The 26,265-nt window shown below is 47.9% G+C and overlaps 1 protein-coding gene across 14 annotated transcripts; it reads left to right on the forward strand.

The window, feature by feature from the left end:
- The first annotated feature begins 3,343 nt into the window (after positions 1 to 3,343).
- ZNF384 (zinc finger protein 384) lies at positions 3,344 to 26,265 on the forward strand. Of its 14 annotated transcripts, none has more exons than XM_042788194.1 (13): positions 3,344 to 3,864; positions 4,405 to 4,453; positions 5,150 to 5,303; positions 5,389 to 5,578; positions 8,258 to 8,328; positions 8,481 to 8,721; positions 9,071 to 9,401; positions 14,011 to 14,088; positions 21,395 to 21,619; positions 22,272 to 22,454; positions 23,263 to 23,341; positions 24,238 to 24,396; positions 24,560 to 26,265. In XM_042788194.1, the coding sequence occupies exons 5-13, from the start codon at positions 8,263 to 8,265 to the stop codon at positions 24,833 to 24,835; spliced, it is 1,638 nt and encodes a 545-aa protein (XP_042644128.1). In that variant the 5' UTR covers positions 3,344 to 3,864; positions 4,405 to 4,453; positions 5,150 to 5,303; positions 5,389 to 5,578; positions 8,258 to 8,262; the 3' UTR covers positions 24,836 to 26,265. The 14 variants fall into 14 exon arrangements, with proteins under 14 accessions (XP_042644128.1, XP_042644120.1, XP_042644132.1 ...); XM_042788186.1 differs by having other exon boundaries at positions 8,262 to 8,328; XM_042788188.1 differs by lacking the exon at positions 3,344 to 3,864 and adding an exon at positions 3,869 to 3,926 and having other exon boundaries at positions 8,262 to 8,328.

Here is a 26,265-nt window from a genome sequence, read left to right on the forward strand (position 1 = left end):
GTGTCACTACATCATTACACCTTCCAAGCCATCTGTCCCTCTCTGCCTACTGCTCAGGTGCCCCCAACAAATTCAGGTACCACTAGAGGCAAGTGACTGAACACGTCAGGCCAGGTCTACCAGCCCTAGAAGCCAGCCAAGCAGGATCCCATGACACAAAGTACCATCTAGATTATTGGGACAGCTGCTGTGAACAGTGCAGTTTACACACAGCAGGCAAATGGTGTTCAAGCACAGAGCATACAGTGGCACCGTGAGCGGATGGTCTGTAATCATTATTGAAGGTCCAGGGGTGGGTGCCTTGTGTTAGGGTGTCAAGGAAGGTGAGAGATGAAGAAATCAGGTGAGCAGAAAAAAGAAGGGAAGAGTTGAGGTGGGAACATGACACTCGGATGTGACTGTGGAGGAGGTAACAGGGATAAGAGATGGAACAGGCAGTCAACATGAAGGTGTGTGTTTGCCACCCTCCTGGGTGAAGGTTGTGTAGAAGAGCTCGTTACAAAAGATGTGAGAGAACTGTTATTGTAAACTTGGGCTCAGCTGACTTTCTCCACACATTTTCTTTTCTGAGCTTGTCAGGAGCTGGTGCCCTGAGCAGAACGTGGGCATCCAGATGTACTATTTGCATGCTTCTGCTCCCAGGAGGGAGGCCCCGCTAACCTCCACCTACCACCTCTGCCAGGGCTATGTTACATTCTGCAGCTGCTTTTACGTTGCTGCTGGCTTATTTTCTCACCACACAATTGTAAACCTCTCTCAGTCACTCCCTCTCCAGCTACCAGCCCGGGCTGGCAGTGCCGCTGGGTGAACCTCACAGCTGGTGCAGCACGGTCGCCCCTCCTCGCGCAGCTCTGAGCCTGGAGATAGCACGCTCTGAACAACAAGTTGTATAGATGGAGACTGTACCAAAGCTGACTTTTCTAAAGAAATGAGCTGGTCTGAAAGCAGCCACTGGGCCTGGGGGTCTCCACTACGTGCAGCGTGCTACTTGCCCAGGGGCCAGCTCTTGGCCAAGCTTGCCCCTGTGCATGAGCATGGGGTAAGGAGGGCACCTCTTCGTGCCCCCGCCCCCCCCCCCCCCCTGCTGCCCACACTGCTCCTCCCGCCCCCAGCACCAGCAATTATACCCAGTTTTTTAACTGCTGCAGTCCTCAGTCAAGCCCAGCTGGCAGGTGTTATGAAATGCCAGAAGCCCTAAACACGTACGTGTGGGACATGGACACACCCCACCGGGGAGAAACCTGCGGTGGCGGCCAGGATGCTCTTCCCTGGTGTGGAGAGGGAGCAAGGGCAGGCAGGATAAGTAAGGGAGGGGGAGGGGAGGGCAACAAAGAGCTGGGAAAGACGGTGAAGAGATCATTTGTACTCTCCAGAGATGCATACCCGTGTTTCTCCAATTTTGCCTCCTCCTAAGGAAAGGAGATAAGAGAAATCAAGTGTCTGTGACAGATGTTAGTCACGCTGCCTCACGTGCTACTGAAGGGTGCTCAGCAGTGAAGGGAGGGAGGGGAAGCAGAAAACTCTAGGCACAGTAAGAAAAAATTAGCCACTTGTCCCACTCCTCAGCTGGCAATTACCACTCTTCCTTGTCCAATATAGAGTATTTTGACAAGCTCTCCCAGTTACCAAGCCCAGGCCAGCCCTCTTCTTGGAGGAGATTCTTGCTCTTATTTCTTTCTAGGCAGCATGCAGAGAGGAAGGAGGAAAGCTGAGAGGCTACAGGCGCCTCTGGGGCAAAGAAGAGGCAAAACAGACATCAGTGCCAGGACACAGTTCCTCTTCCAAGGCATAAGATTGAATACACTTGCCGCGTTGCAGAATAAGGAGAGAAATGTCACCTTCAGAGGTGAACTGACAATCACAAAAATAAATTACATAGACGACAGAAGAAAAAAAAAAAAAAAAAAAGAGATGAGCATTTGTGAATATTCATGAGCAAGTCAAAACCCCCAAATTAACAAGGAAATTAATTTCCAAACTGATTAGGCTGCCAACTCCTTTTATTTAAATAAATCAACAATTGCCTTCATGTGACTCCTGCTGAAGAACACAGGGCTAATCCTGGCTCCTCCCAGGAGGAATTTCTGTGCTGCCTGGGATGACCAATACCCCAGCACCTTCTGGGGACAGGTGGGTGCTGCGGCTCCAGCCGCCTGCCTCTCAGCTGCCAGGAGATTTCCCTTTGCCCACTGCTCCGGATGTTGTGGTTTCATGATTGCTCGAGCCAATCTTACCGCTGGCTGCTATAGTTGTGCTTTCCCTGGTCCCACCCTCTTACTCATGCTAGCTCTGAGAAGCTGTTCCAGCACGCCAAGCTGGCAGAAAACTCAAGCAACAGAAAAAAAGATTAGAAAAAAAATATTTCTCCCAAGTCAGAAAACAGCTCAGCCAAGTGCCCAGTGAGCAACACCACGGGTGAGGAAGGTAACTTAACCTGACTTGGGAGTTGGGTCCAGTGCCAAAGTTAGCCCTGCTGCGAGTGGTGGAATGGAGTAGATGGTATCTAAAGGTCTCTTTCCACTGAAATTGGAGTGTAAGGCAGGGCAGAGCTGCAGCTGCCAGCTTGGCTATCTTGTGGGGTGTCTCCAATTTGATGTGGGGGTGATGAGCGAGCCGGGCTCAGCAATCTTGCGGAGTGCCTTCGTGTTGTCTTCCCGGGGAGCAGGCTCATGCCTTCGCCCGCACCATCGCTAAGGCTCGAGGGACTGCCTGCCTGCAGCTTCGAGCGCGGGAACTCGTGCTGCACAGCAACGCGCCTGGTAGTGCCAGAGCACACGGGAGACGGGGGGAAACTGCCAGCCAAAACTTAGGTGGGTTGAAGCTGTCAAACTGAATTCTTAATGAGTGATAACGAGGGTGAGCTGCAGCCCTGCTCTGGGGGTCAAACTGCAGTTACAAATGAAAAAAATCACTAGTTGGGTGTGGTTATACCGAGCCACTGCCCTGCAACCGTGGAGAGAGGGGGAACCCTGCTCCCCTCCACACCTCGCCCTGCTGTTTTCCTGTTCCCTAGAGGCCTTGGGTGACTGCGACGGTCGTTTGCCAACCCGGTAGAAAAAGCAGGTTGCTAAAACTCCTTTACGTTGACTTAGCACAACGAAAGCGTTCAGCATTCGGCCAGGGAAGCGCTAGAGCCAGCACACGCAAAGGGGCAGGCAGGGACCGTCCCGCCGCGGTGGTGGCGAGCCTTCGGGCCCAACTCAGCTGCAACAACCGAGCCGCCCCGTCTCCCCGGGCTGGCGCGGCTGCCCGAGCCGCCGCCCGCCCCGCGCCGTCACCGCACAGAGCTCCAGCCGGGCCCTGCGCAGCGGCCGCCGGGCCGAGGCGGAGCCGGCGGGGCGGCCACTCCCGCGGAGGCCGGAGCGGGGCAGGCGAGGGCGGCGGGCCGAGGCGAGGCGCGGAGGCGGCCGGGGCTATTCATGGCGCGCCGCCATGAATTATTCATGAGGGCGGCTGTCGTCCCCCCACCCCCAGCGCCGCGCGCGTCACGCCGGGAAGGCCGCCTGGCCGGAAGCGGGCTCGCGGCCGGGCTCGGGGACGCCGCGCGCCCGCCCCCGCCGGCACAGCCACTTCCGCCCTTCCTCCAGCCCGCGGTCCCCGCGCGCCGGCTGCCCCGCGCTTCCGGTAAGCGCGCGCCCGCCGCCGCCGCCACCGGTCGGTCCCCGCGCCCGGCTCGGCTCGGCTCGGCTGTCCGCGGCGGCCCCGCTAAGGGAAACCTGCCCCAGGCTGTCGGCCACCACCGCTCCGCCTCTTTTTCAAGCGAAGCCGCCGATGACGCCGTTCCGCCGCTCCGGTCGGCGCCCCGGAAGAGCTGAGGCGCGCTCCGCCCCCTGATCCGGAAGCGACTCGCCGCTCCTCTTTCCGGTGAGGAGGCCGCTGCCGCCGCTGGAGTCGGGGTCGGGGTCGCCGCTGGGGGGTGGTGCCCGGTAATCCGCCGGGTGGCGGGTGTGGGCGCGAGGGGGCCCGGGGGAGCGGGACTTCCGGGGTCGAAGCGATCCGGAAGCGGAAACGGTGGAGGGCTGTCTGTCTGTCCGCTCGCCCGCCCGCCCGTCCCTCCGTCCCGCTGTTGGGCGCAGAGCGCGCCCGGGGGCTCCGTCGCGGGGGAGCTGCGCCGCGGGCCGGCCCCGCCTCGCCCGCAAACGCGCCGCGCCGCGGGGGGCGACCGGGCGGCGCGCCCCGCTCTCGGCCGCCGCCGCCGCCGTGTGCGCGCGGGGCCCCGCGGGGGGAGGTGGGTCTGGGCTCCCCCTCCCATCCCGGCCGGTCCCCGTGGGGAGCGCCCGCCCCCGCCCATGGCCGCTCCCCCGGGGGCTGGACGTGGCCGGCGGGTCCGGGGGCCCCGCGTTGCGCCGCCCGCTGTCAGGCCGGGCCCCGGGCGCCCCCGTAACCCTGGCGGTTTGTTTGCAGAGACGGCCCTGGAAGGAGGAGAAATGCAAGAGGAGGGAGAGTGAGAGGGGTAAGGAGCTCCTGGAGCTGCGTGAGTGACCCTCGCCCCGGGGGCTCCCGCCGGCTGCACTGCGGGGGAGCGGGGGGGGGGGGGTGGTGGGGGTGGGATGGGCTGCAGGGCCTGGCGGTGGGTGCTGGAAGTCACTTGAGCTCCAGGGTGTGGGAGAGGGGATTGACTGTCTGGAAGGAGCTGAGGCATAGGGTACGTCCCCTGCCAGGCACCTGTTCTGACAGAGGCTCAGTCGGTTGGGGTGGAGGCTACGCATGCGTTGGGGGATGGCACCAAAGTTGTTCCAGCTCTGGTGTGCGGGTTTGGGATTCAGGAGATTGTCCAAGCATGTTTGGGGTATTCCTGATGTGCATCTAGATGTGCTTGTTCTAAAGGTGTAGTGGTGCTTGAACTTTTTGGTGCTTATGAGCTTTGTGGAAGGATTTTTGCATTTGACCTAACAGCCTGTGTGGCCTTCAGCATCCTTAGTATTTTGCAGCAATTAAGCCTAAAAGCTCCTTGTTATTGAACAAAGACCTTGGGCAGACATAAAACAACACTGTAAATCACACCTGAGTGTTATACTCAGGGCCTTTTGTCAACTGAAAAATCTACACCGAATAGAAAATAAAAGCTAGGTATCTGGAGAATAAAGAAAACTGTATTAAAAGTCAACCTCTAAATACCTGCGTATCCAACCTTGATTGTGCCTTCCAGAAACACAGCCTCTACCTCACCGTATACTTGCACGTGCTTTTATCTGTCTGTTTATGATTAAAGTGATGACCTGCAAAGAAGTATAAGTCCAGCACGTTAAGTATGTGATTCTGTGAACTACTCTGAGATCTAAACTCCAGATTCCTTGTCCCTTGTGAGTTCGCTGGTTCACTCGGTTGTTTATTTGGTGTATGTACATTTGTGGTCTGTACATAGAAGGTGTTTTTGGTTTATATCAGGAGGGTACGTTGACATCTGTCTGATACTAGACTGGTGAATAGGAAGAAGGTCCCATCTCTGGCCTGTTTGTGGAAGCTGGGATGATGAAGGCACTGCAGTGGGAACGTGCTGTGGTACAGGGTTGAAGCTCCAGCCCATGTCTGGTAGTTATAGAGCAATTGGAAGGGTTACGTGCAGAGTTCTGGTAAAGTAAGTGTAAGCAGTGTTAAAGTGGGGGCTGCGAATAGGGGTGCATGTTTTCAAAATATCCTTTAGCCTGGAAGTGGGGTAGGGGAGGGACAACTCGGGGTACTAGGGCGGTAGTTTGGTGGAGGAATCTTATCTTTGTTTTTTTTCTCCCTTTGGAAGACTGGCTTGCTAGTGAGTTTGCATGAAAGCTTCAACTCTTACACCATTTCTCCTTTTCCTCCACATTCTTACAACTTTATCACACTTCAGCCTTTCAAGCCAAAAGTTTTGAGGCCTGATATCTGCTCAGGCATGAAGATTTTTGGATGGGGAGGTGGATTCTAAGAGTTTAAACGAAAACAGTGTAGTCAGTTTTTGAGATTCAGTAAGAGCCTTATTTTGACTTGCACACTTTGTAAATTGAGCAAACAAAAAGTTAGATGCTTTCTGAAGTTCTGGTAGGGGACTAGAGGGAGACAGGCAGTCACTGAGTGCCCTGGCCTGTGCTAGTCTGGAAATGGCCTTTCATTCCTTGTACTCTTTAAATAAGAAAGCTGTTGTGAGACTTTTGTTTAAACTGGCATCTTTCTGTTTAATGCATGAAGTTTGCAATTGAATCCAAGGGAGTCTTGGACCATTACAAAGTTTATTTGGAAAATGCATCTGATTATTGTATGAGACTTTATGTTTTTACAGAATGAGGTTCACTTTGATGTTTTTGATGTGGAAGCTAAGCAAACAAGGGTTTACTTATTTTAAAAACAAACACAAACAAACAAAACCCCAAACCCAAACTTGACATTCCAAACAAAAAAAAACCCTCTTGATTCAGGTGGTGCTCAGTTGCCAAGAATGTGTTATCTCTTCATGTGTGCTCATCCTGTGGAAGAAAAAAGTAATGTAATTAAAGCATTACATACATAGAGCCTTGCTGTGGGCAGTGTACTTAATAATTAATTTGTCTCAGAAAAGAAAGCAGAGGAAGGAAGGTAAGAGTCTTGCCCCATCAGATTCTGATTGAATCACAGCAATGTAAATCCACAGTAATTCAGTCAGGCAGCTAGCAGTCTGACTGCATGCCACCGATGCAAAGTAAATAATTCATCCTTAAGTGTGTTTATTGGTTGATTTGTAGTGAGTGAGTGAGGCAGGAATACTTGGCTTTGCTGTTGCGTGAGCAATTCATAAAAACAAAATTATCAGGTAATTTGGTTCATTTAAATACTGCCTCTCTACATAGAGGAAAATTATCTTTGCATTTTGGCTCACACGCAGCAATTTCACATGTATTTATTCTGCCCTAATACGTTTCTGGAAAGTAAGTGTTTCATGCTACTCGGGGCATGCTCCTCTGCTTATCTGATGTTTGAGACGGGCCCTTCAGAAACAATATTTACTCATTAATTAGCCTAGTGCTACATCGTAACAGAAACAGGAGTAGGAGAATTTGCAGGTAGCTGTGTGAGAAACCTACAGTGCTACTTTGTTTAAGCAGCTTGCTCTGCCACATGTTCTCCGAGCATAGTTTTTATCACGTGTATTTTACCTACCAATTTTGCCATATTTTTTTCACAAAAAGATGTATCTTCTTCTTCAGGAAATATTATTTTGTCAATTTCTTTAGGTTTTGAATAGCATTTTCACGAGTGTAATGAACTTTGTCTGCTAATGCTACTACAAGAGGAATGTAAGAATTAAGAACGGAAAGGGCTTCTTCAGCCAGGTGTTCCTAAAGAGCTATGCCTCTGTCTTCAGAGGGCTATCTTTTGATGTCTAACTGGTCCCCTGACTGCATGGAGAGTTGAGAAGGAACAGTGGGCACTTGGCTGGGGACAGAATCCTGCAGAATCTTGTCCCAAAGATGGGAATAAAATGGACAACAGGGAGCTGTGACATGATCTTACTCGGAGACAGGGTATCTCAGGAGCAGGGTAATCAGGTTGTTTTTCCACTGCCTAGTCTCATTGGATGAGAGTGGAGGATCTTGTCTGTCAGGAATATTGAGTGATATTTCCTGGTTTCTTTTGATGGTTGGGCTGGGGTGGTCAGAGCGGTGGGCAGCAGGAAGTTAGGAGCCCTGAGTTTGACTTCTTGGTCTGCTGTGGCTGTCTGATATCTTGGGCAAGTCTGTTTCCCTCTCTCTGCCTGTCCTTCTTCCTGTGTAACATAATGCTAATGTCCCCTTGCTGCATCTGGGTCCTTAGTGTTGGGCTGGGTGGAGGGACAGGCAAGGTCCAAAATTTTCGCTGCTTGTGGGGTCAGACTGTCTGTGAAAAATGGTTTTCAGCTGTATTTGCCTGGCTGCAGATGCACAGACTTCATAATTTGTGCCACGTACTTGGGTGGATGATGATTGGGGAATTTTGGAGGTGTTCTGGGTTTGCAGGCAGTCATATTTTTGCATGGAGGACTGTTGAGCAAGAGGTGTTTGAGATGGACACAAGCCCGTGGGAATAGCAGATACCTTTTTCCCCTGAAAATAATTTTTGGATTTGGGCAGATAGCTCAAAAGTGGGGAGAAGTTGCTCAAGTAAGACAGGGGAGATTAAGGAACTGTCACAGCATTAGACTGAGTCAGTTCCATGTTGGAGTCTCTTTGGGTTTAATGTTCTTCTTGTGTGTGTGTGTCTGTCTGTCTGTCTGTCTTCCTTCTTCTCCATTCCTCTTCCCTTCCCCCTTCCTCTTCCCCCCTGTGCCCAGCTAGGATGGAAGAATCTCATTTCAACTCCTCCCCGTACTTCTGGCCAGCAGTGCCCACTGTCTCGGGACAGGTAAGATCTTTGTCTTCCAACCTATTATGCTGGTGTTGCTTCCCGTTAGAAGTTCATGCATGATAAGTGTTCCTTTTGCATTTCTTGCTCAGCCAACTGCTGGGAGAAGCTGTGCCAGGGTATTCTAAAAGCCGTTCTTCCCATGCATTTAGATTGAGAACACCATGTTTATTAACAAGATGAAGGAGCAGCTATTGCCCACAGAGAAGGGCTGCAGCCTGGCTCCCCCCCACTACCCTGCCTTGCTGACAGTACCCACCTCTGTGGCCCTACCCACTGGGATCTCCATGGACTCAGACACCAAGCCGGAGCAGCTGACACCACACAGCCAAGCCCCTGTGACTCAGAACATCACCGTGGTACCAGTGCAGTCTGCTGGGCTCATGACAGCAGGTAGGGAACTCCAAAGACTTCAGCAACGTACGAAGGAGGCTCTGGGGTGGGAGAACAGGGGGTCCTGGAGAATCCTTTTTGGGCTGTAGATTATTCCTAGCCTTACTGGTGGTGTGGACTGCCTTGGCATGGTTCCACTGTGAATCTCTAGGCACTCCATACATCCACCCTCTTTATGGAAGTTTGACTTCCAGCAGTGGAGACTGGGAATGCGTTGGGGAGGGTAAGCTACTCTTCTGTTTGCATTGTAGTCAAAAGTAGGTGTATAAAGCTCGCTTCTGTGGGATAAGGAGGTTGGGCATAATCAGAGGTGTAATAACTGACTTCCTCCATCTTTCTTTGTTTGCAGGTCCTGGTCTGGTGATAACTTCCCCATCAGGTTCCCTGGTGACCACAGCCGCCTCTGCCCAAACCTTTCCCATCTCAGCTCCCATGATTGTCTCTGCACTACCCCCTGGCTCCCAGGCAGCCCTCCAGGTGGTTCCTGACCTGTCCAAGAAAGGGACAACCACCCTCTCCGAAGGTGGGGGGGGTGGCGGGGGTGGGGGAGTTGCCCCCAAACCGCCCCGGGGCCGGAAGAAGAAACGATTGCAGGAGTCAGGGCTGCCAGAGATGAGCGACCCCTTTGTGCTGTCAAACGAGGATGATGAGGACCAGCACAAGGATGGCAAGACATACAGGTGGGGAGCGGGGTTAAACTTTGACTAACATTGCATGGGGATAGGGGTGTATTTAACCCTTCAGAGCGTTAGATGGGGAAGAAGAGATCTCTGCCTTTTCCCTGTAGAGTCCCTGAGTAGAGAATCTTTCAGCTGCAGAAAGAGTTGAGTTTTCTCTCTAACCAGGATTGTTAGAAAGCTGGTGGGTTGACCCAAATCTAAGGATCTCCATCTTAGTGGCCAGCCTTGATTTCCTGAATATACAGATGTTAATGACTGGGATGTTATGAAGGCTAAACCGTATCCTTGATGCCACAGCCGGGTAGTATGGCTGCTGTACTGCAGAATGCAGTACTGTCTGGTGCAGCTGAGAACCCTAGTGTACCTGGGTGCTCCTGAATTAGGACTCCAGTCTGTGTGCATTGCCCCTTGTGATCTCCTCTTATTTCAGCATTCCCAACAAAACAGAAAAAAAAAAAAAAAAAAAAAAAAGTGTATTTCTGAATTAGGTATAAGGGTATTTCTGAGTCCTAAGGATATCAGGTAAGAGGGGGGAGAGTTCTTGAGCCCTGAGGTTGGGTTTCTGAGCTTGGAGGGATGTGGCTTGAGTTTACAAGGGAGTGGTGAGAAAGGGAGAGATTAACTAGGAGGAAACACTTAAACCAGAGGATAAGAAGTGTGAGTGTTTTAGAGAAGGTGGGAACCGGACAGAGCAGGCAAGTGCTGGGGTGGAAGTGTGACGGTCTGTCTTAGTTGGGAAGCGGGAGCACATATGGGTGATTTGGTGATAGATGTGTCTGAGAGATGATTAAGATCAGTAAGAGGCAAAGTAGTAGCCAAATGGAAACAGAAATAGAAGATGGTCCCTACTTGTTCTCACTTTCCTACTATGTGCCCATGATCCTGTCCCAAACAGTTTCCCTTTTTTTGTGGGGGGAGGTAAAGATTTATTTATGTTTCCGGAATTAAGTCATAACAGTATGAAGGCATCTATACAGAATCAGTGCATCCACTCCAGGCTCTGTTTCATTTTTAACTACAGCAATTTTAAAATGTTCACGTTTGGAAATCAATACAGTTAAATAGGTACAAAACCAGAGCTTGGATCAGCCTTTTTATTCTCTTACCCAACATCCCAGTTCTTCCACTTTGAAAATATAATCAGCGTATGGTGAAGAGGGGTGGGAGTGTTAGGTAGCTTGCTATTTGTAATCCCACCATTTATTTTGGGCCTTAGCCACAATTCCACACTACTCAAGCTGCTTACAGTCTGGGTTGCTAATTAGGTTGTTAAATATGTATTTACAGGGGACACAATTGGCACTGAACACTAGAATTAAAGCTGAACCAAGGCTTTAATTATAGCTCCTTGTTTACTTATAAGTTTGGAAAAAAATGCCCAAGACCAGGTGGAGTGACTCAGCAGAAACCTTATGAACACACATAGTCTGTGTAACAGCTCATGAAGAAGACTTTGCAGGGAATAAATGAATGAGTTTATATGTAGGAACATGTAATCAGGAAGATTTCCTGTCTTCATGTGTTTTGTTCGAGTGCAGTACCTCTGCCTCTTCCTCCAGCCCTCATCCAAAGCAGGCCTTCCCCTGAGCAGTGCTGAGGTGCAAGATAGCTAAATTGAGATTTACTGAAGACCACCAAAGCGTACTTCTGCCCTCCTTGGAATCTCTTTTGGCTGATGCTTTCTATGTGCAAGTTTAGAACTAAAAATGATTGTTGGAAAACTAAAGGAAAATGCTGTCTTCTCTTGGAGCTGTGGGAGAGAAAACCTTTGTGAAATACAGTAAAATTGTTTCTCCGTAATATGCATATGAATAGACTTGCATGTTAAAACTTTTGAGGACTCCTGGTTTCCTTCTGTATGCTAGAGGATGACTTGGGTAGTTCCTGTTACTACAGTACACAGACATATCCTAGCTAAATTTAAGACTGTGGGTGAGGTTCATCTACTCCTGCTCCCTTCTCAGGCTGGAGGAGTTGTTGTTTGTGGTATTCGTATGTCTATGTTTGTATGATTTCACTGATTCTTATGATGATACACTGAGGACAATTTAGTCAGATGCCTGAAAGGAGTTGTACTATATTGATCAATATGACTTTTTTTTTAATACCCATTATTATTTTGTCAGATTTAATTATTTTTTGGTCTTACGTTTCTTTTTAAGCTCTGTGAGCTCTCTTGCCCTGAGTGCCTGGGTAGGTGGCTAATTTCCACGATACCTGACCCCTAGTGAGTTGGTGAAGACAGAGTAAGGCGTTGAATGGCCAGCACAGCAAAGCAGACTTGGAAGGAATTGGGGCACAAAGGTGATACATGTATTGCAGCTCATCCCATTCTCTACTGAACGTAGAGATTCCTGTTTCAGCAAATGGCAGCTGTTTTGCTGCTGTATCAGCTCTAGAAGTGAATTAGTAGTCTGCTGTGAAAGTGGTGCAAGAATCTTTGTGGCTAGGTTTTTCTTTGTAAGAAGAGGTGTGAGGCTTTTGCTAATGATGGTATTGCTTGCAGATCATAGACATCTAGCCTTAGGATTAGTCTGACAGAGTCCTTGGTGCTTTGTGTTGTGCTATTAGAAGAATGCTTGAACTTTCAGGGAACAGCATCTAACCCAGTCCTGTGAAGCATTTTCCTTCATGAGTAATGTCACTTCAGTCTTGTCTGAATTCATTGTCAGCTCATTGTTAATGTTCTCTCACATCTTTGTAGAATTCACTTTTTCCGTGGAAAATTATATAGGCATCAAGAGCCTTTCTAGTAAGATGCTGGCAGCGTGAAACACATAGCTGCTTCTCAGTGCTTTAAAAGGTGCTGAGGAAGAGAGAGTGAGCATAGGTCCTGGTGACAGTAGTATTGTTTCTTAGTACTGTTTTAGTGCCTGTACCTGTGCACTTCTGGAAGTTTGTGGAGTGATGTGATCAGTGGACAAGGCTGATGAAGTGGTTCAGCCTCTCTGGGCCAGCTCATCCATTCTCTCTCTCTGACAAACAGTTGCCTAAATAGTTTCTTCTTTGCAAGAGGAAGAGAGCTCTCTATAGACATTGCTTGTTTCCAGTGTTAAGTTTGTAAAGGCTAGGGCAAATACTGGTATATAATCTGGAATGGTTTTGCAAACTGGGCTTTGGAGCCTAGGATACCAACAGAAGGCTTTGCAGGCTTGAGAAGAGCCTTGCCATCATACTGTAACCAACAAGCTCTCTGTTCCCTACTGCTAGTTCTGAGTTTCCCTACTTTCACTAGGCTGTGGGAACAGCAGGGAGTTTGGGTTTGGGAGGCAATAAGTAGCTTAGGGACATACGAAGCTTCTGAGATGAGTTCAGGGTGTAAAACTGTACAGAAGCCTTGGAAGGCTTAGCAAGAAGCAGAGCTGAGCTGTAGAAGGTGAAGAAGCTGGATGGAGGCCCCTTTTTACTGGATTTAGCATTGCTGTTTGGTAAATTTCCCATGGTTTTGAATAGATTTGAAATCTGGTGGCTATGGCTTTTGTAAGCCACATATATCTGTGAAAATATGGTCAAATTTGGCCAAGTTCTAAGCTTGGAAAAAATCTCTTCAGCATGCTCTGAGATGCTTTATAGTTTAGTAGTTGAAATATGCAAAGATTATATCCTCTTCAGTGTTTCTTGAGGCTTGCATGACTCCAGGCACTGACCAGACGGTCTCTTTCCACAGAAGAGATAAATACACTCTAACCTCTCAGTTCCTATTATGAGGCTGGACTACACGTGTACTCTCTGCAGCGATAAGCATCTTCTAGACTAGCACTGAAGGGCCAGGCGTGCTTTTCCTGCAGTCACAACCACTCCTCCTTCTGCTTCAGAAGGGAGTCTTCTGTGCCCAGTGTTGATAGTAACCTCCCCGTTCTGATGGGCACAAGGGCAAGGTGTGAGAAGACACTGCTTGGTTCAAATGTAGTAGGGACAAGAAAACCCAAGAGTCTACAAACTAGAGGAATGCAGCAGAGGGTGTGGTGGGGAGCCTAGTTGCAAAGGAGAGATGGTACAGAGATTAGCTATGAAGGGCCAAGACTGTGGGGAGGAAGAAGGAACCAGATCTGCTCGGGGCTATGAGGAGATACCTAGATTTAGCAGAACAGGTGGGGACAAGGGCGTGGGATGTGGACAGACCAATAGAAGTGTGGGGGAAAGGAGAGAAATGTTAGGTAATTGAGGGGATGAAATAGGGAGGAGCCACGGCAGCAGAGGATAAAGAGGCTGGGGTATGTGGATAAAGAGCTTGGGCCTGGGACTTGGTGCAGGAGGGAGGGGGTTGCGACAGGCTAGAAGACTAAAGGCAAAGGGGGAATTAAGTTTGAAGTATCAGGCAGAAAGTTTGACCACATTCCCTCCAAAGCCTAGAAACATGAAACCCAGTATTTCTAAATTTTGCCATGTCTCTGATGTCAGCACAAGAACGTGACATCATCTGGCAAAGAACCTCCCCCCCCCCCCCCCCAAGGCTAAAAAAAGGTGACAAACTACCATTGCTATCATTTATCATCCTAGCTGCAGCGGCAGAGGTCTGTGCAGTGGATCTTAAGATTGCTGATGACCAACGTGGGTGTCAGTATGATGCCACATGTTGGAATTTCTGTTTGCTTTTTTTAACAAGTAGTTCCGTGAGCAGCGGAACTAATGAAGCCTGGTTTCCAGCGGCTCTCTCCTGTGTGGATTCTCTGATGTCTAATCAAGGGTGAGCTTACTAGCCTTTCCCTCAGCAGGGGGCTCCAAGAGGGTGTCTCTTCTTTCCCCAGCTGCATATTTTTATGAAAATCATACTGACTTTAAGATCCTTACCCCTTTTACAGATTTGGTTGAAATTGGCTTATGATCTCAAAACTCTTAAGGAGGACAGGTTCCCATGCACATCCATATATACACACGCAGTTTGTACACATAAGCTTTGCTTTGTAAGTGAATGCTGTGCTCTGAGGTTAGAAAATGTCAGAATTAAGATTGACCACATGCCTCAGGATATAATAAGGTAAAAACTTGCATTATGGTAAGTTCTCTCCCTTCTGCTGAGATGTTGTGTGTGTGTGCGCATGCACACTTTCAGTTCATCATAGTGCCAAGCAGAAGGAGCTAACGGTAAAGGTTCTGCAGTCATGAGTTTTAATTTTAGCACATGTTACTTGCATGTCAATGGAATGAATGTGTGCAAGGGAATGAAGGAGGCAGTTACAGTTTCAACTGGGGAGAGAGAACTTTGAAACTATTCTGTTGCACTTTTTATCTGATCACACCTTAATTTGGCCCTGTTGAGTCAATGCACTTTGATACCATCCTTGATTATGTGATTGTAGTTATTGTGTACATGATGGCCTGTCAGAGTTCTGCATGTTTACTCAGAGAACCTGAAAGGAGTGTTTTATTAAAAAAAAAAAAAAAAAACAAAACATAATAGTATGTTGATAGGGTGTTGTAGAATTGAGAAGGATGTTTTGGGGAAGGCTGGTCTGAAGAACTGTAGATTATGCTTGCCTCTGCCACAGATTTGCTATGGTATCCTGTAGCCATGTGGCCTGCAGATAATCTTGCCTTGAAGAGTGTGTAAATATGAGTTAGGTCTAGTCTTCAGTGGGTCTGCATTTGCCGCAGGCTAAAAATCACCACAGTTATTCTGAAATAATTAACATTTGTTGTTCCCAAAACTGTAATCTCTTCTCAAGTGTCATTGAACAGTCTTCTGTTACGTCAGACCCTGCTTTGCTTTGCAGAAGCACTGCATCTCATAGCTGTAGCATAGAAATCTATAGGAGCTGGGATTTGAATGTATGTAATATGAGTTTTCCTTTAAAGGAAAGAAGTGGTCACAGGTATCAGTTTGGCCACTTGTAATTAGCGGGTACGTCTGACTTACTGTGTTTCACTCCTCTGTCTTTTGTCACTCCCTTCCCTTAGAAAAAAATAAAACAGGGACATTGTGAGAATAGATGAGTGTTTATGGAGCACTGATACTTCTGTGGTGGGTACAACAGATGAGTGATTCTTCTTCATGAGGTTGGAATTGCATGTGGTCGATGAGGCTTGAGGCTGTACACAGAGTGGTGATGAAAAAAACTGAACACTTGCTTGTTAAGTATCTGTGCGACATAATAAGGATGCAGTTCTGTGGAAACAGTCAATAAGGCTGTATCAGAACGCGCCTGCATTGCGGAGCCAAATTACGGTGACATAGATGACCTTAATTCTGGCGTTTCCAAATTTGCTAATGCTTTCTCATGGGCCTTTTGTATTCTTTTAATTTTAGCTTTTGCATGTTATTGCTATACTAGGAAACACCTTACTGTGTTTTGTTGTTTTGTTGGTCTTCTGTGCTAATGGTGACTGATGTAAAAAATTGGTAGACAGGGTCTTAGGCCTGGTGTTGTTCAATGATTTGGAGGTCAACAGAAAGTCATGGCTGATAATTTACAGATAGAAGCAATGCTGGTGGCTAGCTTAAAAAAAACAAAACAAAACAAAACCAAAACAAAAAAACAAAACAAAAAAAAAAAAACAAAAAAAAAAAAAAAACAAAAAAAAAAAAAAACAAAAAAAACCAACCAAAAACTCTACCAAAAAAACAACAACAAAAAAACCCCCACAAAACCCATAGTGAAGTTTTATGTGGTTGTTAAATTGGAACTATTCAAGCAAAATATATTTTAATACAGCCCAGTGGAAGACATAGCCCTTTGGGTAACACTGTGTCACTCTTCCAGCAGTCAGGGATTGAGGCCTAGGTGTTTGGACACAGTGGAAAACAGTATCAGACAGAAGTGTCCTGTTGGATACTATTGAATGTCTTTGATCTAAAGATAAGGAATATGGGGAAACAGTATCCTGGAAAGCAATGACTGTGAAAAAGACTTTCAGGAATTAAGTGACATCATGTGAGCTCCCAGTGCGAGGCTGTGACCGAAGAGGGTAAAAGCAACTGTTGAAAGCGTAAATGCTGGAGTCATTAAAAGAAGACAGGCAACGTGTGAAGAATGTTGAAATACCACAGTTCTGGGTCTGGTATTTTTAAGATCATTTGGAAAAATGGACAAAATGCAGGAATGCCCTCAAATCTGAGAACTGGAGGAGTGCTATCCGGTGAGAGCATTTAAAAACAATTGCTGCCTTTCCAGGAGAGTATGCTTTTCTGTAGCCTAATCAATCCACCAAGTGACTGAGGGACTGCAGAAGTAAGTTAACTGAGATCTCTGAGTGTAGCTGATAGATTTGATAGAATGCATGCCACTAGTATAAATTGGTAAATGGAAGCGTAATGTTAACTTTTGAATAGAAGTTGATGCTAGGTGTGGAAGTGTGGAAGCAGAGGTACAATTCATATGCTTTCATTTGGCATCTTCATATTCACTGGCTTTATTTAGGTCTTACCAGAGTTTTCTAGCTGGGTAGCTTGGGTGATAGCTCTGTCTCCTCTCCCCTGCCTCTCACAAAATATTAGCAGGAAAATGTTTAACTTCATGTTTAAAAAAAAAAAAAAAAACAAAACAGGGAATGCAAGGGTTAAATTAGCATTTATCGTGAACTGTGCATCCATTATTGTGCTATGCTTGCATTAGTTACTTCATTAACTCTGCATTGCAAAGGCAGTGCATTTCTTTCCTTGCTAAATGAACTGCTGACTCTGACAGCCTAAACTTACTCTTACCATTTAGTTTAACTTCAGACCTTCCTGGTCTGATGGTTTTTTTTTAAACTTGTGGTCTAACTTTTATTTGTAGCCTAACAGAAAAGGTTCAGTTAACTTCTAAGACTAATCTCAGTAGATACTAGGAATTTGCATTCTCAAAGCCATGTGAAAGCTTACATAGTTTTCACAACTGTGATACTGATTAATTAAGCACTTGATTGAAAAATGCTGTTAATCTGTGTTAGGCAAATTTTACTATGAGATGGTATTTCAGATGGTATTTTATCTCATAGCAGCATCTGATGAATGAGGCGGAACATTCCATGAAAAGTGGGAAAAAATGGCACTGTGTGCCACAGAGTTGTAGTCTAGTTGCTCTAAGCATCATTTTGTTTATGACTCATCGTGATGACTTTCATATGGGAGCAGAATTAGAATTGTACATCCACCTTTTACTGGCATTTCATTATTTTTGAGGGTGTTTCTGTCTAACATGAACACTCTCTGAATGTCTGACTTTATTTTCCTGCAGATTCCCTATAAAAAGAAGGGATTATAAACATTGGAAAGGGTTACTTTTGATTTCTGACATATGGCTGGGTACTAATTTAACTATATGAACCTCTGTACTATTAAGACTATGTTCTCCTAGGCTGTCTAAATTTGCAGAGCCATAACAAGCAGCTGTAGGGACGTTGTGTCACACTGTCAATGGGAATGCTGCAGTCATTTCTGTTCCTTGCTCTCAGAAAGAATACAGCGAAAGTGGTGTTAGTTTAGAAGCACAGTGGGGAGAAAAGATTAAAAATGGATATTAAGCAGAGGGAAAAAAAAAATCAATTATTTCATATTGTCTTTTGTTCATGCTTAGCAAGGAGCACTCCCAACTTTTCTTCTCCCCAGCCAGGAGAATTTCACTGACGTAGAATACTGAGACACTGCCGGTGTCAGATGCAATGTTCTCATTATCCATATAGATTTAACATTTTTTTGAATCCATATTTGCCCACTAGAGGGATGATTGCATTTTCCCCTTTAATATTTGATGTTGTCTGAGGCAGAATGCGAAACCTTTAATTAAATGGATCATTTGTTTCCTTGAAAATGCCTGATACTACACAATACAGAACTCTGAAATGCGGCTTTCTGCTATATTCCAGGGTTTTTTTTAACTCCTAAGGCTCATGAATTTGATAATGCTACGTAACGTTCTTGCTCTCTCAGGGCTGATGCTAATTAGATGATTAGAAAATGAGTCCTTGCAAGACTTTCTTTCTAAATGTTGTTTGAAAAACAGTAATGGAATGTCTATAGCTGCTAAATTCAGACAAGAGGGGTTTGTTGGGGAGGAGAGGGGGATGATTTTGCTAACAGTCAGATTTATCTTCCATTTTTATGCAAGTGCTGGAGAGGTTTTGAAATACCTTCTTTCTAGTTTTATTTTGAAAATGGAAAAGGATGGTCAGTCTGTTTCTTTTCAATAGTTTGTTTTAGGGAATTTCTGACCTGAAGGCAGATACCTGACAAAGCAAATAACTTCTGTGCATCCTTTCCCTTACTTATGGAAAATAAAGTAGGTAGCTTTATGGCACTACAGTTTTAATGCGTGGGACTAGTTAGACTTGATGACATAGTTAAGTTCATTAATTTTTCGGAACAGAATAGGCTGTTTAAAATATATAGTCATGTGTACAGCACAGAAGAGATTAGTGCCCAGCATTGTATTTAAACTAGAGCAAAACCTTTAGAAAGAAATTTCTCTCAGAAGGGTAGATGGATTCTCAAACTATTGATTGTAGGGGCCAAGTGGTTGAGACTATACTATAGCCTCCGAGCATTGTTCTGAGGATGCATTATTCTCATGGTTGGAAAGATCCTATTTCCTCTTGGATTTTTTTTTTTACCTTGTACTGTCAATTATTGTTTATACCTTTCTTTGCTCATTTACAGCCCCTAGTAATTGATATTTCTCTCCCTACGTAGATTTATATGGGTATTAACAAAGCTATCTTTTAAGCTTTTCTCCAAACCTAGATAGTCTGGGCTCAGTGAATCTTTACTGCAAAACCAATTTTCCACATGCCATCATTCTTTAAGTTTGCTGAACTTGTCTGAGTTTTTCAATAATTGTTGACTATATGGACTTCAGAATTAGGTGTGCTGTTGCAAGAACAGTCGCACCATTCCTGTTTTCAAAAATGATAGCTGCTATTCCCCTTTGTTTTGGTTAGCCATATTAGCACAGCATCGCACTGGGAGCTTGTTCTCAATTGAATGGTTCCTTATCAGAGGACTGATACTGTGGAACAGAGTTCAATTGAGAGTAATGAAAGTAAGCGTCTGCTGAGAAGGAGCTTGATAAAAGTCATGCATGGGATTATGCCGTAATTGCTTGCATTATCAGGAAACTGGACTTGCCAACTCAGAGGTATTTTTTAGTTCAGTATTCACTTCAAAGTTCTTTCTAGCGTTGCTGCTTTCAAGGATACAATCCTCATCCTTCAAGTATGACTTGATAACTGCAAAATGCAGGTGTTGTATTGAAGTCTAGCTTTAAACATTTCAGAAAATCTGGAACAAATTGCACAAATGTTTGGGGGTAGTTGGGATTATAAACCAAGAACTACTTTTTTAAAAAGATTATTCTGATGTTCCTTTTTACTCCTCGTATTTCTAATAGACCCAGGGATAAACAGCCAAATTGCTTCTGTTTGTTGATTCCAGAAGGGATTGTTGTGTGTGTGAGGGGATTTAGGTAAGGATGCATTTAGCTTTCATTTTCTGTTAGGGTTTGCAATTAAAGTGAATTAAGAGAAAGATGAAGGTAGGAAACGTGGAAACAACTGTTAGAGAAGATAATGTAAAAGAACAGTGATGGAGAGGAAAAAAATGTTACGGCAGGTGTGTGGTAGAGTGGCTTGCTAGGGAGGCATGGCTTCCAGTTAACTGGCTTAAAATCAAGCCATGGCTTGGAAGGGCCTATGGAAGTTAAGGTAGGTGCTGGATAAATACTGTCTGCATTACATACGCTAATCAGACTGCACACTTCATAAAGCTCCTGGCTCCAACATAAATAGTCACAATAGTAGATGTAATGAAGTATCTTTCTGGGAGGAGATGAATACGATGAAGAGCATGATCAGCTCTCTGTAGCTTGTAATACCTGCAGAGACTTTTGTCACTGAGTAGTTTTGTAAACATTTGTAAAATGTGAGGAAATTCCCAGACAAAAACACAAGTCAACCTGCTGTGAAGGTTGAATCCATGTTAGCCAGACTTCTTCTGGGTGACATTTTTTTTTCTCAGATGTGACCCTGGAAGTTCCAAGTGCAGGTTCAATTTTGCCTTGTTTAATTGAAAAGTCTGCAAATGGAAAAAACGAGTTCAGAGAAACATTAACTCTGCCCCTTGGTTGGCACATACTTGGGGAAAAAAAAATAAAAAGGTCCAGTAACGTGGATGCAGCTTCTAACTCTCTTGTCAAATGGTGAACGACAAAAGCTTTTACCATCTTGAATTGTAAAACAGGGCAGGCTTCTCTTAACAGCCTGGTGTCATGGTGGAGGAACATTTTTGACAGCAGTATCCGTAGCACATAGATGCCAACTGCTTCTTCCTGTTCCAAGAGTCTATGTGTTACCCGATACGTTTCTGATCATTATGGGAACAGATGGATTCAGACTCTTAGACAAAATATTTTGCATCGCATCAGTAAGGCTGAAATGATGAAAGCCCATTAGACCAGTGAAATCCCACATTTGATATCCAGAGTATCTTTGTGAGAGCCGCTAGGAAAGCAGCATTGTTGTTGTTCTCAGCATTTTGTATTCTAAATCCTTGAGTATCTTCTCCCAAAATGGGAGCAGAGTTAAGTGGGTTTGGTCATAACTGCTTTTGCAGACTGTGCAGTACATGGAATTAACTTTTATTATGAAGATGAACCTTAACTTGGGATTTCCAGGTTTTCCAACCTTTTTTTGACTGAAAAAAAGTCTTAGATGACCAAAGTGGGTTTTGCCTGGGAATTATTCTTCCTGTCCCCTTCAGATTGCTGTTGGAAAATTTCCAAAGTGCTGCCCTGTCTCCCTTGTAAGCCTAATAAATTAACCTCTTTGATTCTTCCAAGACCTTTACTTGTCCGGCTGCAAAGTATTATTTGGTCTCTTCTGCCAGTTCCTAGTTTAAGTTTGTCCCCTTGGGGCTGGAGTTCTGCGCAGCCGAGCACAGTGTCCCAGGTGAAAGCTCCCCAGAACCATGTAGTGAGAAAACATCCCTTCACTCAGTGTGGAAGACCCCATCCAGTTAGAGTTGATGCATATCGGGGCTTGCCCCCCTGTGACGCTGTCTCTTCCCCTCACCCCGGTCCCAGGTGCCGGATGTGTTCGCTGACCTTCTACTCCAAGTCGGAGATGCAGATCCACTCCAAGTCCCATACGGAGACAAAGCCACACAAGTGTCCTCACTGCTCCAAGAGCTTCGCCAACAGCTCCTACCTGGCCCAGCACATTCGCATCCACTCAGGGGCCAAGCCCTACACGTGCAGCTACTGCCAGAAGGCCTTCCGCCAGCTCTCCCACCTGCAGCAGCACACACGGTAAGGGCCAGAGGAGGCTGGGGGCCCTCCACACTGCATGTTGCCGTCATCCCAGCATGCTGTGAGCACCCTCAGTGGGCGACTGCCTGGGGAGGCCTTGCTGTTTTCTGCAGGCTGGTCAGATCTCGTACACGACAAACCGGCAGTAGCGGTGCCTGACACAGGAGACTTGTCACTTTGCTGGCAGGGGCTGGGTGTGCACAGAGGTTAGCACTGCTCACCCCAAGGGGCATCTGCAATGGAGCGATGCTTTCTGACAGAAGGTAGGGTTGGTTGTGTCAGAGTGAGAGTAGAGTGGGCGTAGGAGGATTGTTCCCTGTCACCCCGGTGTAGTTCTGCCAAACGTCTCAGTCCAGGCTTGCAGCCCCCCTGCTATTTCAGCTGTAGGCTTCCCACACACATCTCTGCCAATGCCCCTCAGTCCAAACTCTATAGTTCCTCTCTCTGGATCCTCCCCCGGTGCAGACAGACCATGGTCTCTTGAATCCAAGGGGAGCACGGTTTGAGACAGAGCAAGCTCGTGCTGTGTTTGGAGTTCCTCCATGTAGCAGATAGCGTGGTGCTGTCCCACCCCCTTTGTGCCCTCATTCCATCAGCACTAGCCAGATGGCGGTCATGTCCAACTGCTGCTGCTCCTCCTCCTCTTCGGCAGGATCCACTCCAAGCTCCACACGGCGATTGTCAAGCCGCACAAGTGTCCTCACTGCTCCAAGAGCTTCGCCAACACATCCTACCTGGCCCAGCACCTCCGCATCCACTCGGGGGCCAAGCCCTACACCTGCCGCTACTGCCAGAAGGCCTTCCGCCAGCTCTCCCACCTGCAGCAGCACACACGGTAAGGGCCAGAGGAGGCTGGGGGCCTGGCCCTGGCCCCCCCGCGCTGCCGGCATGCACCTGTGGAGCACGCGCGCCAAGCATGCGGGGGGCGGGCGGGGAACGCGGCCGGCTGCACCCTCGGAAGGAGGTGACCCACCAGAGTGGACGGAGTGGAGGCTGCGCAGGAGACACTGACCACGGCAGGGCTGAGGTGGGCACGTGCTGTCCCTGGGGATCCTTGGTCTTGCACCGCAGGGGGCACAGAGAGAGAGAGCGATAGAGAGAGAGGCATTGGCCGTAGGGGATCCCTGCCTGTCACCGTGGGGGTTGGACTGAGTGTGTGGAAGCTTCTCCTGGCATTGCAGGGGGACAGGGACAGATGAACACTGTAGGTGATCTCAGCCTGTAAAGGGAAAAGTGCTGGAATGTCTGTCCTGAGAAGGAGTAGAGCTGCTTTCTTGGTACGGCAGAAGCAAGAGAACAGACTCCTCTTAGTCATATGAGACTCCTGAGCTTGGAACAAGGAGCCTGGACCTCCAGACCCCTTGCAAACCCGCTTTCAGGTGGCCCACAGCTGGCCAGGCATTCGTAAGCTCTTGCTCCTCAGTCCTAGTCACTCTCTGAAATCTGCTTGACTGCCTATCTTGTCTAACTTCTAGCTGGACACAGGAGCTGGGCAGAGCTCTCTTTGTCCAGATAGAGAGCATCTGGAGGCAAAATCATCCCCTTCTCTCCTGAGCGGCTGTAAGATTTGATCACAGCATCAGGCCCTTGCAGTCTGCCCTGCCTGCCTGCTCACTGCTTCTCATTTGTGCTCTTCTCAACAGTATCCACACTGGGGATCGACCCTATAAATGTGCTCACCCTGGGTGTGAAAAGGCTTTCACCCAGCTTTCCAACCTGCAGGTAAGGGGCTGGGCTTGTCCTGCTCACCGGTGGGGGTGGCAAGGGCAGCTGTCAAGTGGGAGGAGACGGTAACTTGCCTGTGGTGGAGGAGATGGAGAAATTGGGGCAGCTGGGAGGAGAGGGAAAGAATACAGAAAAGTTGTTGAAACCCTGCATGGGGAGAGATTCCTGGGTTTTGTGGTACTAGTGACCCAAAGAAGTCACATAAACAGTCGCATCCTTTAAAATTGTAAACTTTACTTGAAAGCGGTGAGACCTTGGTAAAGTTCCTCTCATCTGTTATGCAGAGTTTTCTAATTTAGCTGGGTCAAGACTTTTGCTAGACGTCACACAGAATAAAATCTGCATATCCGATTGGTTTTTTGTTTGTTTGTTTTACAATGAAATGGAGGGCATAAGAACAGGGATTTAGGGAAGCAGAGGTGGTGTGTCCTGTTGCAATATCCTGGCAGAGAGGAACTGCAGGGTGTGCCAAAAGGCAAAGAGCTGTAAATGCCTGTGAGCAGCTAAAACAGATTCTGCCCTGAAGGGCAGTGACAGGTGCAGAGGGCAAATGTGTAGTGAGGCAGAAGAGGAGAGAAAAGGAAAAGACTGAGAAAGAGTTGTGGTGGAGACTGAGAAAACGGGGGTTATGGAGCGTATGGACTCTGCTCTTCAACTGCCTACTATGTCTGACAAAAAAAGGGGCATCTGGGGGGGAAGATGTGTGGTGGGTTGGAGAGAGAAGCTCTGTTCCCTATGCTAGGAGCCAGGCGTACCTCCCTCAGCAGACGGGGGCCTGGAGAGCTTGCCCTGGCTGGAAGGGGGTGTCAGAGGTAAAGCCTTCTCCAGTACTAATACTCACTTCCTTCCTTGTGCTTGCTTTCTCTTTCCTCCACCCCACTGCTGCCCCCCAGTCCCACAGACGGCAGCACAACAAAGACAAACCTTTCAAGTGCCACAACTGCCACCGTGCATACACGGATGCTGCCTCATTGGAGGTACACCTGGCTACGCACACGGTGAAACACGCCAAGGTCTACACCTGCTCCATCTGCAGCCGGGCCTACACTTCGGTGAGTGTTTGCTGCTCTGGGGGGGTAGCAGAAGTGGGCACGCTTCCCAGGGAGTAGCTCCTCGAGATCCAACGAGAGCAGCCCCCCTGAGCCGTCGTGTCCCTTCCCATTGCCTTTGGTCTTTGCAAATGTCCCTCCTCTCACACCATTCTTCCTGTTGCAGGAGACATACCTGATGAAGCACATGCGGAAACACAACATCCCTGACCCACAGCAGCAGGTGGTTCAGGCACAAGCCCAGGCCTCGCAGCAGCAGCAGCACTTCCAGCCACAGGGTGGGGGGGCAGCAGGGGGCCCTTCTGGAGACACTAACCAACCCAACCCTCCCCCCCAGTGCTCCTTTGACCTGACCCCTTACAAGACTTCAGAGCATCACAAGGACATCTGCCTCACTGTCAGCACCAGCGCCATCCAAGTGGAGCACCTCTCCAGCTCCTAGAGAGACCTCAACCCAGGGAGCAGAAAGCCTCTTGTGCATAGCCTGCGCCCAGGGGCACTGCTTGTGCAGCGGCCCTCCTCGTGCAACAGTCTCCGGCCTCTCCTTCTACAACAGCCTCTTCTGGCCGTGTAACCCTGTTCATGGCAGCCCCTTGAACAGCCTGTCTCAAGGGGGTGCTCCTTCTGTGCAACAGCCTGCCTGGTAGGAGGATGCTTCCTTGTGCAAGAGCCCCTTTCCTGTGCTGGGATCACTTCCTCATGCAAGAGCCCCTCCTTTCAAACCCAAAGAAAGGCCCCCATTTTGCCTTCTCTCTCACTGTAGGATGCGTATGAAGGGGGGGTGCGTGTTGAGACATGCATGGTGGATGGGATGGAGAGACAGTCCTTGTGCGTACAGGGGCTCGGACACATGTTTTCAGCAGGCCACAGAAGAATGTGGCAGGGTTCACAGCTGGATTGGGGTTCTTTGAGGATTTCCTTGAGTGTCTAAGAGAGAAATATCCATTCCTGTCCCTCCTGCTTGTGAAAGGGAGGAGGGGTCGCTCGTCCTGCCCCAGGGACTGGATGGGAGAAACCTTCTCCCCAGTGGAAGGTGAGACCAGTGAGGGGGGAGAGGTGAGGCATGTTCTCCGGGCGGGACAGGTGCCTACACTGCCCGAGGGCTGTGGAGTATTGCACTCTTTCTCCTCCCTTGGCGGGGAGCAATAGAGAGGAGTCTGTCAGAACTGGCTGCTGCCTCTCTCTCCCAGCTGTCTGAGCAGCACGATGGCCAAGGCCCCATAGGAATGTGGGTTCCTGCTCATTGCTCTTCCTGCCCGTTGTGGATGATGTCCTAGCAGCTTGTACTCCTCCTCTCCTTCCTGCTTCCCCCCCCACCCCCCCACCTCCTCAGAAAAGCCTGCAGGCATCAACAACAAACCAAAAAGCAACTGGAGGGGAGGGTAAGAGACTGCCAAAATAATCATCACCCTTCTCCCTACTCCCTTTCCTGAAGGGTGGAACAGCAGTTCTGACTCACATGCCTATCCTGCCCCCAGTTTCCCAAAGGGAAGGAGGAGGAGGAATAGACCAGTCTTTTCAAGGAGCCGGCAGGAGGCAGGGAAAGGCTAGCTTCTCCTGCTCACCTCCCATCCGTGCTCTCCCAGGATCCCTCTTGCCAAGACGGGCTGGACTCACATGGCAGTGGTGGCCTCTTCTGGACCCTGGTCATGGGAGAGAATCCCCAAAAGGTGGACAGTGGAGAGAAGGGGATGAAGATCCCCACAGAGAGACCAATCTAATGAGAAGGGGGAGCCAACAAGAATAAACTGAAGGCCCCTTGAATTTATATATATATATATATATAAATATCTATTCCCCACCCCTGGCCCGCTCTGTCCTTGCTGTAACCGTTTCTATCTCTGTGTTTATAAAACGCATTATCCTGGCGAA

This window comes from Tyto alba, unplaced genomic scaffold (genome assembly GCF_018691265.1).
Source record: "Tyto alba isolate M040663 unplaced genomic scaffold, T.alba_DEE_v4.0 Super-Scaffold_14, whole genome shotgun sequence".
NCBI classification, from domain to species: domain Eukaryota; kingdom Metazoa; phylum Chordata; class Aves; order Strigiformes; family Tytonidae; genus Tyto; species Tyto alba.